This window comes from Pipistrellus hanaki (genome assembly GCF_964339955.1).
Source record: "Pipistrellus hanaki genome assembly, chromosome: 15".
NCBI lineage: Eukaryota > Metazoa > Chordata > Mammalia > Chiroptera > Vespertilionidae > Pipistrellus > Pipistrellus hanaki.
Genome location: NC_140517.1, coordinates 45,840,825 through 45,854,369, shown reverse-complemented (window position 1 = coordinate 45,854,369; position 13,545 = coordinate 45,840,825). Strand labels below are relative to the sequence as shown.

Here is a 13,545-nt window from a genome sequence, read left to right as displayed (position 1 = left end):
TAGGATTTCTCTTCACGACGGCCGGACAGTGCTTGCTGAGGGCACGTGGCCAGGGTGCTGTGGCCTTTGGCCTTGGACCGGGCTGTGCCCCACAGAGTTCTATTTTCAGGAAAAATATTTGTTCTTTCGGCGGCAGTCTTCCCCGGGTCACAGTACACCTGGCACCCGCTGCTCTCCAGGGGAGTCAGTAGCTACGATGTTTGGGTTTGGATGTGTGCTCATCCTTCGGTTAGCCGCAGTGTCTGACACACACACAAGCCCCTCCCTCCCTCCTTTCCTCCCTCCTTCTCCACCAGGATCGCCAGTCATGGTCGAAGTGGGGTGACAAAGCAGGAACGGGGTGCTGAGTGGACAAAAAAGCAGGTGTCCAGCAGCCACTTCCTCTTAGGTTCCTTCTAACCCAAAACAGGGAAGGGCAGGGGTCACTGTGCAACTGGGACTCAGCTTCTTCAGTTCCTGTTCGGATGACTTGGGCCCGTCTCACTTCTCAGTTTCTGTGCCGACGCCCCTGACCCCCATTCCTGAGCCAGCAGCTCGTGCTTATCATGTGCCCCAGCCCTGACTCACCTGTCTCCCACCACCAGCAGCCTCCAGCAGGTCAGGTCTGGGTGTGCCTCCCGGTTGCCATGGGCTAGTTACACACTAATATCCTCCATTCACCCGTATAAAGGGGCTGGCAATTCTAGACCTCCCCCCCCCCCATAGAGCCAGCACTTGGCTACTCAAAGGCGACGGTTTCTGACATTCCTGAGTGTCCGTTCCCACCACCAGCCCCTCCCTGCAGTCTGGGCTCCACCCTGGAGGTGGGGCGGTGAGTCTGACAGAACAGAACCGCTACAGCAACACCTGCAGGTGGCAGGTGAGAACCGGTCCTCCCTCCGCCGCCGGCCCAGCACCGTTAGCTGGGCGAAAACAGACCCGCCTCCTTCCCCACAGCACGCACACACCACCACCACCAACTGCTGCAAAAAGCTTTATTGTTCCATTTGGTCCGGTGCGGGGGAGAAGGTTCCAGGGTGGATAAAGGAATGACTAGTAGTTTCGGGAAGAGGCTCAGGCAAAAGCCAGAGACTGGGGGGGCGGGGGACCGCTGAAAGGCTTCTGGGCGCCAAAGGCTCCTAGTCGTCGTGCTTGAGGGTGAGCCTTTCGAAGAGGTACTCGCCCAGCCCGGCCTGGGGGCCGGCCAGCCTGCGGATGTTGGTCAGGTGGTCGCCCATCTTCTTGATCAGTTTCACCTCCTCGTCCAGGAAGTGGTTCTCCAGGAAGTCGCAGACCTAAGTGGTAGGAGGAGGAGAGACAATGTTGCCACTTGTTGATAAAACAGTGGAGGGTCGGAAAACAAGTCACAGGGAAATTTGCCCAAGGAGAGGAGGCCGAGGCTTGGGAGAGAAGCTTCACTGCAGGGAAGGCCTGCGGAAGGGCAGATCCGGATAAAGGGGTGCTTACGTGAGGGTCCGCGCGGGAAGAAGCCAGAGCGTGAAGCTCCAGAAGGGCCTGGTTCAGGCTCTTCTCCAAGGCCAGGGCGGATTCCATGGCGTCCAGAGTTTTGGACCAGTCATCCTGGGGCGGTTTCTACACAAGACAAAAGGCTCAGAGGCTCAGAAATTGCCCCATAACTCCGCAAAGGACTAAAAGTTATATCCCTCAACATTTGGCGGGGGAGACAACGGTGGTAAAGGGCCTAGCCTAAGAGACGTCTAGCCCCCACCCCCACCTACAACTACACATCCCAGGAGCCCACACAGCCCCTAACGGTGGGGGGCGAAGGCACGCCACGCGCAAGGACTGCTGGGAGATGTAGTCCACAGGCCCGCACACTGTTTTACCTGCACGTCCTGGTAGAGAACGCGGCCGCCTCGCTGGTTCTGCAACTTGAGCAAACGCTCCGCGCCCTCCCGCTTCTTCTCCGCCAACTCGCGGAAGAAGTGGCCCACGCCCTCCAGGGCCACATCGTCGCGGTCGAAATAGTAGCCCTGCGGGGAGAGATGGCGGGAACGGTGGTTGGTTAGCGGGAGCGAGGCCGGGCACCGCTGCTGACTCCGCCCTCCGCCCAGCAGAACAAAGAGGCCCCCGCGGGCGGGCGGAGCGCCAGGAGTGCGCAGTTTGGGGGGGGAACCTGGGCCAGGCGTGCCCCGGGACCCGTACCAGCCCGAGGTAGTTGTAGGAGGCCTTCAGGTACAGGTTGATGAGGCGGTTGACCGAAGCCTCCACGTCGGCGGAATAATTCTGACGAATTTGGGAGCTCATGGTTGTTCAGTAATGAGGCTTTCAGGTAGAAAAAAAAACAAAAAAACCGGTGTGTCGGCTGGTCCCGGAGGTGGCGCTGGCGGTGGTGACTGGATGAGACGCAGGAGAGTGGCCGGAGGCTGGAAGAACGGCGTCCCTGGGTCTGTTCCGTCCAAACACTGTTGAAGCAAGAGACAGATCCGGGACCTCCGAGCGCTGCTGCGAGAGGCTCGGCCGCCGCGCAGCTCCTTTTATAGGCCCGGGGGCCCCGGAGGGGGGCTTCCAGGGGCGAGCTATGGGCCAATCCGCGGTAGCGGGGGGCGGGGCCTGGAGCCCCCGAGTGGCCAATCCGGAGCAGAGAGGAGTCCCAGACGCCGCCTGGGGCGGTCAGTCACGCGCCTGTTGCTCGAGGCTGTTGTGAAATGGGCACTGGGAGGGGTGGGGCTGGGAAGGGGGATGCAGCGTCTGGGGCTGATTCGGGGTAGTCACGGGATTCTGGGGTCTCTGGTATGGGTTCTGGGGTCTCAGGAGATTCGGGGAACCTGGGAACCCTGAAGCATGGTCCTGTGGTCCTGGGGGTGCCCCAGGAAAGTAGGTTGAATTCTGGGGTTTTCTGGAAGCCTGGGGGTGCAGAGGCCCCCGAATGACTTGGGGTCTTGCTTTGGGAGCTGAGGGTTCCCCAGATCGCTGGGACGTTTGGAAGGCGGTGAGATGGTGTTTCTGGAACCTCGGGGATCTCTCTGGAAGATGGGTTGGAGGGAAGCCCTGGGGTTCGCTCGAAGGTGGGGTTAATTTTTTGCCTTAATGTTCACAATGGAAGACCTATTTTTCTGGAAACGTCCTGGGGTCGTTAGGCCCTTGAGGCGAGCTGCAAACTTCAAAGAGCAGGGGTTCTAGAGCCTTGGTGTGCCTCGTGGGTTGGGGGAGAGGGGTGCTTGTGGGAGCCTAGTGCGTAGGGTTGTTTTTTTGTTTTGTTTTGAAGGGGTCTTGGAGAGCCCTTGGGAGTGAGCCAGGGACCCCTGGAGCCTCGGGCCTCTGTCAGAGGTCCACTGTTTTGGGGAGCTGAGATGGGGCGGGGTGCCCCGGAGGAGGGCCCGCCGGGGTGCCCTCTGGCCCTGACGCCGTCTCTGAGGGCGCCCCTGCCTCGCCTGCCACGTGCTCCTCCCCAGTCCCAAAGGGGAGCCCGGATCCGGGGGCCTGCGGATGGGGTGTCCGTCTCCGACCAGAGTGCCTGCTTACACGGTGCCGGGCCAGGCGGGGGTCTGGGAGGCGGGCGGCCGCACACCGGGACGGGCCTCCAGGGAGAGCCCTGTTGTGGGGGAAAGGGCAGGCCTGGACCCCGAGCCCGTGCCCTGGGGCGGCGGCCACGCCCGCTACCCCCACGTCGGGGCCGTTTGCAGCGGCACCGGCCGCACGGAGCAGCCCGGGCAGGGCGCCCCTGGCCGGGGAGGGTCCGCCGGAGCTGGGGTGCCGGTCGGAGCCCGGGGTCCCGCGGGGGTGCCGGCCGGAGCTGGGGTCCCGCCGGGGTGCCGGCCGGAGCTGGGGTCCCGCCGGGGTGCCGGCCGGAGCCCGGGGTCCCGCGGGGGTGCCGGCCGGAGCTGGGGTCCCGCGGGGGTGCCGGCCGGAGCCCGGGGTCCCGCGGGGGTGCCGGCCGGAGCCCGGGGTTCCGCCGGGGTGCCGCCGCGGCCGGAGCGGCGGTGCTGAGTCACGCTGAGCTCAGCGCAGGAAGGGGCGCGGGAGGGGAGGGCGGGGGCCCGCTGACCTCATCTCCCAGCGGGCGGCCCGGCCGCGGGGACCTTGGGAACGAGGCCGGCTGGCTCGGACCCAAGCCTGGCCCCCTCCCCCAGAATGCAGCCTGCAGGGCGCTTTGTCTTACTCCAGTGCCTTTTTCGTCCCCTCCCTTCGTGCTGCTGCGGTGGCCACAGGGCCCCGCTCTGTGCAGTGCCTCAGTCTCCCCTCCCGCTATCTTATCTGCCAGGCAGATCTCCCCGGACTGGGAAGCTCCGGGAACAGCCCGGAGGGGAGGGGAGTAGCGCCAGGCACGCTGCCTGCTGCCGCCACCCTGGCGCGGCCTGGGTTACACATTCACCAGGCTGCAGGCGCGGCCCACAGACCTTTAGCCTCCGGGTGCTCACAGGGAGCAGAGGAAGGGGTGAGACCGGAGGATCGGAGGACGGACAGACAGACATCTGGGGGTGTGGAGATCCTGGAATAGGGAGGAAGACAGAGCTACAGAGCGGGGGACAGAGACCGGCAGAGAGCAAGAAGGGACAGACAAGACCCTGTGCCTGAGTGACCTCCCTCTCTCTCTCTGATCCCGTTCTCTTGGTGTCTACATGGACTAGGCCCCTGGTCGGCAAACTGCGGCTGGAGAGCCACATGCGGCTCTTTGGCCCCTTGAGTGTGGCTCTTCCACAAAACACCACGGCCTGGGCGAGACTATGTTGAAGAAGTGGCGTTGGAAGTTTACGTGTAAAAAAATGCAGCTCTCCAAGAAGTTTGTAAAAAAATGCAGCTCTCCAAAGAAATCTCCATCGCCGTGCTGTTGATATCTGGCTCTGTGGATTGTTTGCCGACCAGTGGGCTAGGCCTTCCCTGGGGCCTGGTCCCCTCGGGAGGCCCCCCGTTACCAGGCCGCACTCCAGAGCGCGCTCCAGGTGTGGCCCCCCGGTCTGGGCCTGGTCTGCCCCCTGTGCCCTCCTATCCTAACCCCCCATCGGCTCTCCTACCTCCAGGAGCTTCCCCTGCTCCCCAAGTTCCGATCAGCACCCCCCCTTCCCTCCCCCAGGCTCCACCTCAGTCAGTGTGGAACTTGCCATAGAGTGGGGGCCGGCTTTGTACCCTCCACCCCACCGCACCCCACTTCGGCCCTGGGCTCCTGTCTGGGGCGACACCCTAAGCCGTGGCACAGTGATCATTAAGCCGCCTCCATGCCCCTCAAGACTGCAGGTTCCTGGAGGGCGGGGCCAGGGCCTGTGGCTCCACTGCCCCCCAGGGGGCACTGGCTCCCTCAGAAAGTGTGTCGGTCCCCGGTCCCCGGTCCCCGTGTCAGCCGCGGGGAGCCGGGCCTCCGGCGACAGCCAGGGAGGGGCCCAGTGACTCAGAGGCAGGAGTGTGGCCCGAAAGAGGTTTATTGCCCCCCCGAAACCACTCCCCCCGCCCAACCCCCAATAATTACAAAAGTAAGAAAAAGGCCCCCGACCCCACTCCCCACCCTCCCCCAGAAAAATGCCATAATTTATTCGGAAAAGTCACAGTCCAGGGCGGCCGGCCTCAGCCCATCGTCTTCCAGATGGTGAGGGAGGCGGTGAGCACGCCGGCCACGAAGATGGTCACCGTCTGCCACGTGGGGGTCCCGAAGTAGGAGAGGAGGCCATCCTGGGGACAGGGGCACGGTCACGTCTGAGGCAGCCTCGGGCAGGACGAGGTCAGAGGGCAGGAGGTGGGCAAGGGCCTAAGACTGACAGGTCTTAAGAGCTGGGGCCAGCCAAGACCGGTTTGGCTCAATGGATAGAACGTCGGCTTGGGGACTGAAGGGTCCCGGGTTCGATTCCGGTCAAGGGCATGTACCTTGGTTGCGGGCATATCCCCAGTAGGGGGTGTGCAGGAGGCGGCTGATCAATGACTCTCTCTCATCGATGTTTCTGGCTCTCTAACTCTCTCCCTCTCTGTACAAAATCAATAAAATATATTAAAAAAAAAAAAAAAAAAAAAAAAAAAGAGCTGGGGCCAAAGGGTTATCACAGAACTTGAGGATTCCAGAAGGGGAGGCACCAGGGAGGGCAGAAAGTAGGAGTCAGGCCAGGGGTCACCGGGAGGTCACAGGTCATCGGATCAAAGGGCCAGCAGGTCCCCAAGGAACCCAGGGTTGATCAGATACGTGACAAAATGCACCACAGACCACATCTGATGAGGTGAACATGCAGGGGGCGGGGGCACCACCGTGGTGGGCAGGGGGACGGGGGTCCAGGGCGAAGGGGGTTCGGGGCCTCACCCAGCCGCCCTGGTCCTGGATCCAGCCCAGCAGCCGCTCTCGAAGGAAGTCCATGGTCCAGCCCACGATGGTCTTGATCAGCTCGGGCACTTTGGTGAACAGGGCCTGGGGGGGGACGGGCCTCAGGAGCGGGCTTGTCCCCGGCGCCTCCGGAGTGGCCTCCAGCCCTTCCCGGCTCTGCCTCCTCCTGCAGCCCCAGCCTCCTTCCCCTGGGTCCCAGTGGGCCTCAGACACTGCCGCCTGGACCGTGCTCCACAGCAGCCCTGCCGCACCCCCGTGGCTCCCGTGGCTCCCGTGCCCGTGGGAGGGAGCGGAAGGCACAGCTCGCCCACGGGGCCCTGTGCGAAGGCTCTGACGGAACAGCAATCCGACCTGTGGCTCCTCTTCTGCACCCAGTGCCCTCCCGTCCTCACTCCCACCAGAGCTTCCTGCCCGGAGGACCCTCGCACATGCCGGCACTGGGCCTAAACGGGCCTCCACCAAACCAACGTCCACGCATCCCGCAAAGCTCAGGTCTGAGGCCACCTCTGGGCGCCTCTGACCTTCAGACCAGGTGACTCCACACGTGACCTTCCCTCTGTCCGCTGCTTCTCCCCCCGCCCCCCGCCCCGGGCCCCCGCCCCACCGTCACCATCACTGCTGTCCCCCTCACCCCAACACGCAACCCCATTAGCCCACCATCCCAAACACAAACACAAGTCTATTTCGCCCGGCTCAGTGGGTGAGCATCAACCTATGAACCGGGAGGTCACGGTTCGATTCCCGGTCAGGGCACAGGCCCGGGTTGCAGGCTCCATCCCCAGGGTGGGGCGTGCAGGAGGCAGCCAATCAGCGATTCTCTCTCATTATTGATGTTTCTCTCTCTCTGTCCCTCTCCCTTCTTCTCTAAAATCAATAAAATTATTTTTTTTTAAAACATCTATTTCCAGCTCTGGCCAGTTTGGCTCAATGGAGAGTGTCGGCCTGCAGACTGAAGGTCCCAGGTTTGATCCCAATCTAGGGCACATGCCTGGGTTGCTCAATCCCCAGTAGGGGGTGTGCGGGAGGCAGCCGATCAATGATTCTCTCATCATTCATGTTTCTATCTCTCCCTCTCCCTTTCTGAAATCAATAAAAAATATATATATATATATATATATATATATATATATATATATATATATATATATATTCCACACCTCCAATACTATTACCTGAGTCCAAGTCAATCATTGTTTGCAGGGACTAATTATTATTTTATTTTTTAAAATATATTTTATTGATTTTTTACAGAGAGGAAGGGAAAGAGATAGAGAGCTAGAAACGTCGATGAGAAAGAAACATCGACCAGCTGCCTCTTGCACACCCCCTACTGGGGATGTGCCCGCAACCAAGGTACATGCCCTTGACCAGAATCGAACCCGGGACTTTTCAGTCCGCAGACCGACGCTCTACCACTGAGCCAAACCGGTTTCGGCTGCAGGGACTAATTATTATACGTGCCCCCTCCCCAGCTCCTCAGCTTTTGCCCTTCTGTCCCATAATCCCTTTTTCTACTCACAAAGGCCAGAACAATTTGTTGGGCTTCCCTTCCCCCTCTATATACATATACATATACATATATACATATATATACATATATATGTATATGTATATATGTATATGTATATGTGTATATATTTTCTTTTTTTAAATTGATTTCAGAGGGGAAGGGAGAAGGAGATTGAGATAGAAACATCAAAGATGAGAGAATCATTGATCAGCAGCCCCCTGCACATGCCCAACACGGGATCGAGCCTGCAACCCGGAATCGAACCCAGGACCCATCAGTCCACAGGCTAATGCTCTATCCACTGAACCACACCAGCCAAGGCCTCCCCCAATATTTTATCATGAGAATCTTCAGAGAAAAGTTAAAGGAATTTCACAGTCAACAACCATACACCTGCAACCTAGGTTCTACAATGAACATTTTGCTGCACTTGCTAGAATAATATCTTAAGTGTATGAATCAGGTCACCTCACTGTCCTGTTTACAATCAGCCAGTCGCCCTGGCGGGGTGCCTCGGTTGTGTGAGCGTCCTCTGTGCACTGAAAGGTCGCGGGTTCCATCCCCCGTCAGGGCACATGCCCAGGTTGCGGGCTCTCCGCCCTCGGGTGCGTGCAGGAGGCAGCCAATCGATGTTTCTCTCTCACTCTCTCTCCTTTCTTTTTTCTCTAAAATCAATGAAAACATATTTAAAACAACAATAATAAAACAAAACCAGCTAATCGCTCTATCTCACTCTGAGTGAAGTTGAAGTCTTCAGAGTACCCCATAAGACCCTTCAAAAACCAGCCTTCCGCCGAAACCGGTTTGGCTCAGTGGATAGAGCATCGGCCTGCGGACTGGAAGGTTCGGGTTCGATTCCTGTCAAGGGCATGTACATTGGTTGTGGGCATATTCCCAGTGGGGGCTGTGCAGGAGGCGGCTGGTCGATGTTTCTCTCTCATAGATGTTTCTAGCTCTCTATCCCTCTCCCTTCCTCTCAAAAAAAAAAATCGATAAATTAGCTGAAGCTGGTTTGGCTCAGTGGTAGAGCGTCGGTCTGCAGACTGAAGGGTCCCAGGTTCGATTCCAGTCAAGGGCATGTACATTGGTTGCGGGCACATCCCCGGTAGAGGGTGTGCAGGAGGCAGCTGGTCGATGTTTCTCTCTCATCGACATTTCTAGCTCTCTATCTCTCTCCCTTACTCTCTGTGAAAAATCAATAAAATATATATATTTTTTAAAAAATCGATAAATTAAAAAAACAAAAACAAGACTCCATGGTAAATGTGTATGGAGTGTGGACATTTATAAAGAAAGGAAATCGGCCTTCATCTCCTCCCCTTTCGCCCTCCTCACTCTGTTCTAACCACAAGGGCCTCCTCAACCCACAAGGTCTGCCCTTACCCCAGGGCCTTTGCACGTGCTGTGCCCGCTCCAGATGCCTTTCCCCCGATCCTTACACATCCCTGCGTCTTTCTCGTCCTTCCAACGCTGGCTTTCCTGTCACCTCCTTGGAGAAGTCTTTCCCGATCCATTTGCCCAAAACCACACCCCCCCAGCTTACTCCTCCCAGCACGCGTGGCTCGAAGCTCGATCCTGGAGAGCAGGGACCCAGCCCGCTTTGTTTGGGGCTGCATCCTGGATGCAGAGCCCGGCATGGCGCACAGTAGGCCCGATAAACACCTGCTGGATGAACGCACGAAGGAAGGAGCAGAGGACTGGCTCCCAGCCCACTCCTTGCGGTCCCTCTGGGCTGCCCCGGGGGTGGACGCCACCCCTCCCAGGGCCCCCCCCCCCAGGTGTGAGGGGAGCCCTCCCGGCTCCTGACCCTGAGCCACCCACCTTGAGCACCAGTTTGCTGGCAAAGTAGAAGAGGGCCACCACCCGGCCCCAGTTGAAGTTGCCGTCAGAGAACATCTCGGCCGCCACTCGGAAAAAGACCTCTCGGGGGGAGTCTGTGTCCACAGCCGCGATCATCCTGCAGGAAGGAGGGGCGCCGGGGACGGAGGGGGGGTCAGGCAGGGCATGGGAACGGTGGTGTCCACCCCACACCAGAGACACAGAGGCCCACACCAAGAAAACAGAGGCCCGAGCCCCACCGAAATGAAAAGCAAGATGCCAACGCAGGGGACAGGGACCCGATGGGCATTTAGGAAAGTGGGGACAATGCCTCCTCAAAGAGGGTTTCAAGATCCGCTGGGCCCAGCCCGCACCGGTGTGGCTCAGTGGATAGAGCATCGGCCTTCAGACTGGAAGGTCCCAGGTTCGATTCTGGTCAACGGCATGTACCTTGCTTGCGGGCACATCCCCAGGAGGAGGTGAGCAGGAGGCAGCTGATGGATGTTTCTCTCTCATTGATGTTTCTAATTCTTTTTTTTTTTTTTTTGATGTTTCTAATTCTTTATCCCTCTCCCTTCCTCTCTGTAAAATAATCAATAAAATATATTAAATATATATATATTGCCGGGACCGGTTTGGCTCAAGCCGGGACCGGTTTGGCTCAATGGATAGAGTGTCGGCTTGGGGACTGAAGGGTCCCGGGTTCAATTCCGGTCAAGGGCATGTACCTTGGTTGCGGGCATATCCCCGGTAGGGGGTGTGTAAGAGGCAGCTGATCGATGACTCTCTCATCGATGTTTCTAACTTTCTATCTCTCTCCCTTCCTCTCTGTATAAAATCAATAAAACATATTAAAAAATAAATAAATAAATAAAATAAATAAATATATATCTCCATCCTATGGGCCCAGCTGGCATAGCTCAGGGGTTGAGCGTTGGCATCTGAACCTGGAGGTCACGGTTCCGTTCCCCGTCCAGGCACATGCAGGGGGCAGCCCATCAATGATTCTGCTCATCACTGCTATGTCTCTCTCCCTCTTCCTTCCTCTCGGAAACCAATAAGAATCTTTAAAAAAAAAAAAAAAAAAAAAAAGACCCTTCGGGAGGGGAGGGCCGGGAGCCAGCGAGCTGAGCTGAGTGGTGGGGCCCTGGATCCCGGGTTGGCGGGAAATGGGGGCTGCGGACCTGGACTCAGTGCCCCTCAGGGAAGGGGGGCTGGGGGCAGGGACTCTGGGGTCCGGGGCCTCACCTCTGCAGCTCCATGTTACTGTCCAGCTCGTCCCCTATGCGCTTGAGACACTCGCTGAGCTTCTTGGTGGATGCGTCCTGGGGCACCCTGGGCCCCAGGGGCAGCCGCGAGGTCTCTCCCCCCATGTGCTCCGCTTGATCCTGGATGAAACTGGAGTGGGAATGGAGGAGGGTGCACCATCAGCATGGGGTGGGGTCACCCTTCACATCCGCTCCACCATAATCAGGCCTCACACTCACCCCTTTAGCAAAAGGGCCCCTGTCTTCATGATCTGCTCAGAGCTGGTGGGCCCTAGAGGAGAGAGGAGGGAAGAGGTGCCTGGACTCCTGGGTCCTGGGGGAACTGGGGTGCTTCATGGACCCTGAGGGGGGCCAAGGCGAGGGGGGCCCTGGACCTCGGGGTCCCTGGTAGATGAAGTGATGGTGGCCCAGACAACTGCGCCCCTGATGGGGAAAGTCCAGGCGGGGAGCCCGGGCCTGGATCCCACATTCTTCCGGGAGCGGAGACTCGGGGAACCCTGAAAGCATCCCGGCCTGAGGGGACCCAGGGGAGACCCGCCCCTCCCACCAGGAAGTGGTGCCGGCGACAAGCCCGGGCTTGTCCGGGGGCTTGAATTCTGGGGTCCCTAGCGTATCGGGGGTCCCGGGGCGCCGGGCGGGAAGGGATCGGGGCGCGGAGGCCAGAGAGCCAGGAGCCTGGGGAGGGAGGAGGGAGGGGGCTGGAGGCTGGCAGCACCCGATCCGGGAATATGGGACCCGGGGCGCCTGGAGATCGCACACCCGGGACCCGCAGGCGGGACCGGGGGCCCGGCCGGCGCGGGGCTCGCCCTCCGCCCGCCCGCCCGCCTCCCGCCTCACCCCCGTCTCTGGGCTGCTCCCCGGACCCGTCCATCACCGCCGCTCTCGCCGCCGCCTCTCGCCGGGTCTGCCCCGGCGGCTGCAGCACGCCCCCGGTCACGTGACGGCCGCGGGGCGTGCGTCGGTCCACGTGACCGCCCCGCAAAATGGCGGCCGCCATGGTCCTCTGCCCCGCAGGGCCGGCGCCCCCGCCGCCGCACCTGCCTCGCTCGTCACGTGACTGTGCCATCGGCCCTGCCCTTAGGAACTTGTCCTGGCGCCCTGGCACCCGCCGCCCCTTCAATCACAGTGTATCTGCCATTCATTCATTCGTTCATTCATTCGTTCATTCATGACTGCAATATTTTCAGGAGTTCGGGGCGTGGCTTGAACCCTCCAGGGCAGAAGAAACGTCAAGTGCAAAGTGCACAACAGCGAGGAACAGCAGAGGCCAGAAATAACATTCATTGGAGGTAGGACGTCTCGGATGACTAAAGCCAATGAATGTTTATGTGAAAATAAAAGAAATCTTAACTTCTAAAGTGGCAACACTGATCTCTGGTGAAGATTGGATGGGTAACAGACTCCCGAGGTGCCCAAAATGTGCCATGTGTGGATCTGGGTGGTGATTGCTTGCTATACACATATTTTTTAAAAAATTCACGCCCTAGCTGGCTTGGCTCAGTGGATAGAGTGTCAGCCTGCTGACTGAAGAGTCCTGGGTTCGATTATGGTCAAGGGCACGTGTCCAAGCTGTAGGCCTGATCCCCATTAGGGGGCGTGCATGAGGCATCCATTCTCATCATTGATGTTTCTCTCTCTCTTCCTCTCTGAAATCAATAAAAAGATATATTTTTAAAAAAGAAATACGGTAAAATAAACATTCACTGGACCGTACACATAAAACATGTACTTTACCATATGGAAGTTATTACATCTTCTTTACAAAGAAATAATAAGAAGAAAGAACTCAGATTTGAAAAATAGGCTGGGGTCAGATGATGAAGGGTTTGGGCAAAAAAGAGAAGGAATCTATGTCTGGAAGGAGGCTGGGAGCCACGGCAATAGGCGGTTATCGGTGTTCCAGTCCATCAGCCTAACATCACCAGGAACATCGCCTGACAAAGTCAAGGTTATTGGAACCATTGCAGCAATGGAGCCGTGCAGCAGAGGCCATGGAGCGTGTTGACGAACAAGCAGAAGGCAGAGTTACAGAGTTTGCAGGAAGGGTGGGATTTAGGTGACAACTCCGTGATGGGCTCCAAGCAAAGTCGGGGCAGCATCAGGTGTGGACTGTGAAGGACCAGGGTCCTGCATCCCTCCAGGGTCCAGTATCCTTGGAAACGACAGGGTGGCTGGGTCCAGAATCCCTTGGCAGCTCTGCACCTGGGTTGAAAAAATCAAGGCTGCTACGCTGTGTCAAATGGCTTAGATCCAACAGGCGAGAATGGGATGTTCCATGTTTACTGATGGAATTTCCAACACTTCGTGATTTTATTTTGTTTTTATGTTTTCATTGATTTTTAGAGAGAGAGGAAGGGGGAGGAATAAAGAGATGGAAACATCAATGAGAGAGCGACATCATTGATCGGCTGCCTCCTGCAGGCCCGTACTGGGGATCGAGCCCAGGAATTGAACCCTGACCTCTTGGTTCCTGGGTTGATGTTCAACCACGGAGCCACACTGGCCAGACCCTGGATGATTTTAGAGAAAGTTTCTCTGTGAGTTAAGAAAAGATGTCTTTGGAAGAAATGATGTTTCCTATTAACTTTTAAGCTGGGATTTTCTGGGACTGTTATTTGAACTCAGTTCTCCCTCTACCTCAGTCACAGAAAGGGAAGAGAGGGTTCCATTGCAGCCACGGACCTCTAAACAGCGCAGCTGGTGAGTGG

General features: G+C 58.1%; 2 protein-coding genes across 3 annotated transcripts; both read right to left on the bottom strand.

The window, feature by feature from the left end:
* Positions 1 to 957: 957 nt before the first annotated feature.
* On the bottom strand, positions 958 to 2,645 carry FTL (ferritin light chain). Its single transcript, XM_084906269.1, has 4 exons — positions 2,146 to 2,645; positions 1,827 to 1,973; positions 1,447 to 1,572; positions 958 to 1,274 (listed from the first exon to the last, which is right to left on the bottom strand). The coding sequence occupies exons 1-4, from the start codon at positions 2,245 to 2,247 to the stop codon at positions 1,119 to 1,121; spliced, it is 531 nt and encodes a 176-aa protein (XP_084762395.1). The 5' UTR covers positions 2,248 to 2,645; the 3' UTR covers positions 958 to 1,118.
* Positions 2,646 to 5,345: 2,700 nt separating this feature from the next.
* BAX (BCL2 associated X, apoptosis regulator) lies at positions 5,346 to 11,798 on the bottom strand. Of its 2 annotated transcripts, XM_084906258.1 has the most exons (6): positions 11,675 to 11,798; positions 11,057 to 11,108; positions 10,818 to 10,967; positions 9,573 to 9,708; positions 6,221 to 6,325; positions 5,346 to 5,604 (listed from the first exon to the last, which is right to left on the bottom strand). In XM_084906258.1, the coding sequence occupies exons 1-6, from the start codon at positions 11,706 to 11,708 to the stop codon at positions 5,500 to 5,502; spliced, it is 582 nt and encodes a 193-aa protein (XP_084762384.1). In that variant the 5' UTR covers positions 11,709 to 11,798; the 3' UTR covers positions 5,346 to 5,499. The 2 variants fall into 2 exon arrangements, with proteins under 2 accessions (XP_084762384.1, XP_084762385.1); XM_084906259.1 differs by lacking the exon at positions 11,057 to 11,108 and having other exon boundaries at positions 11,675 to 11,766.
* Positions 11,799 to 13,545: the final 1,747 nt, after the last annotated feature.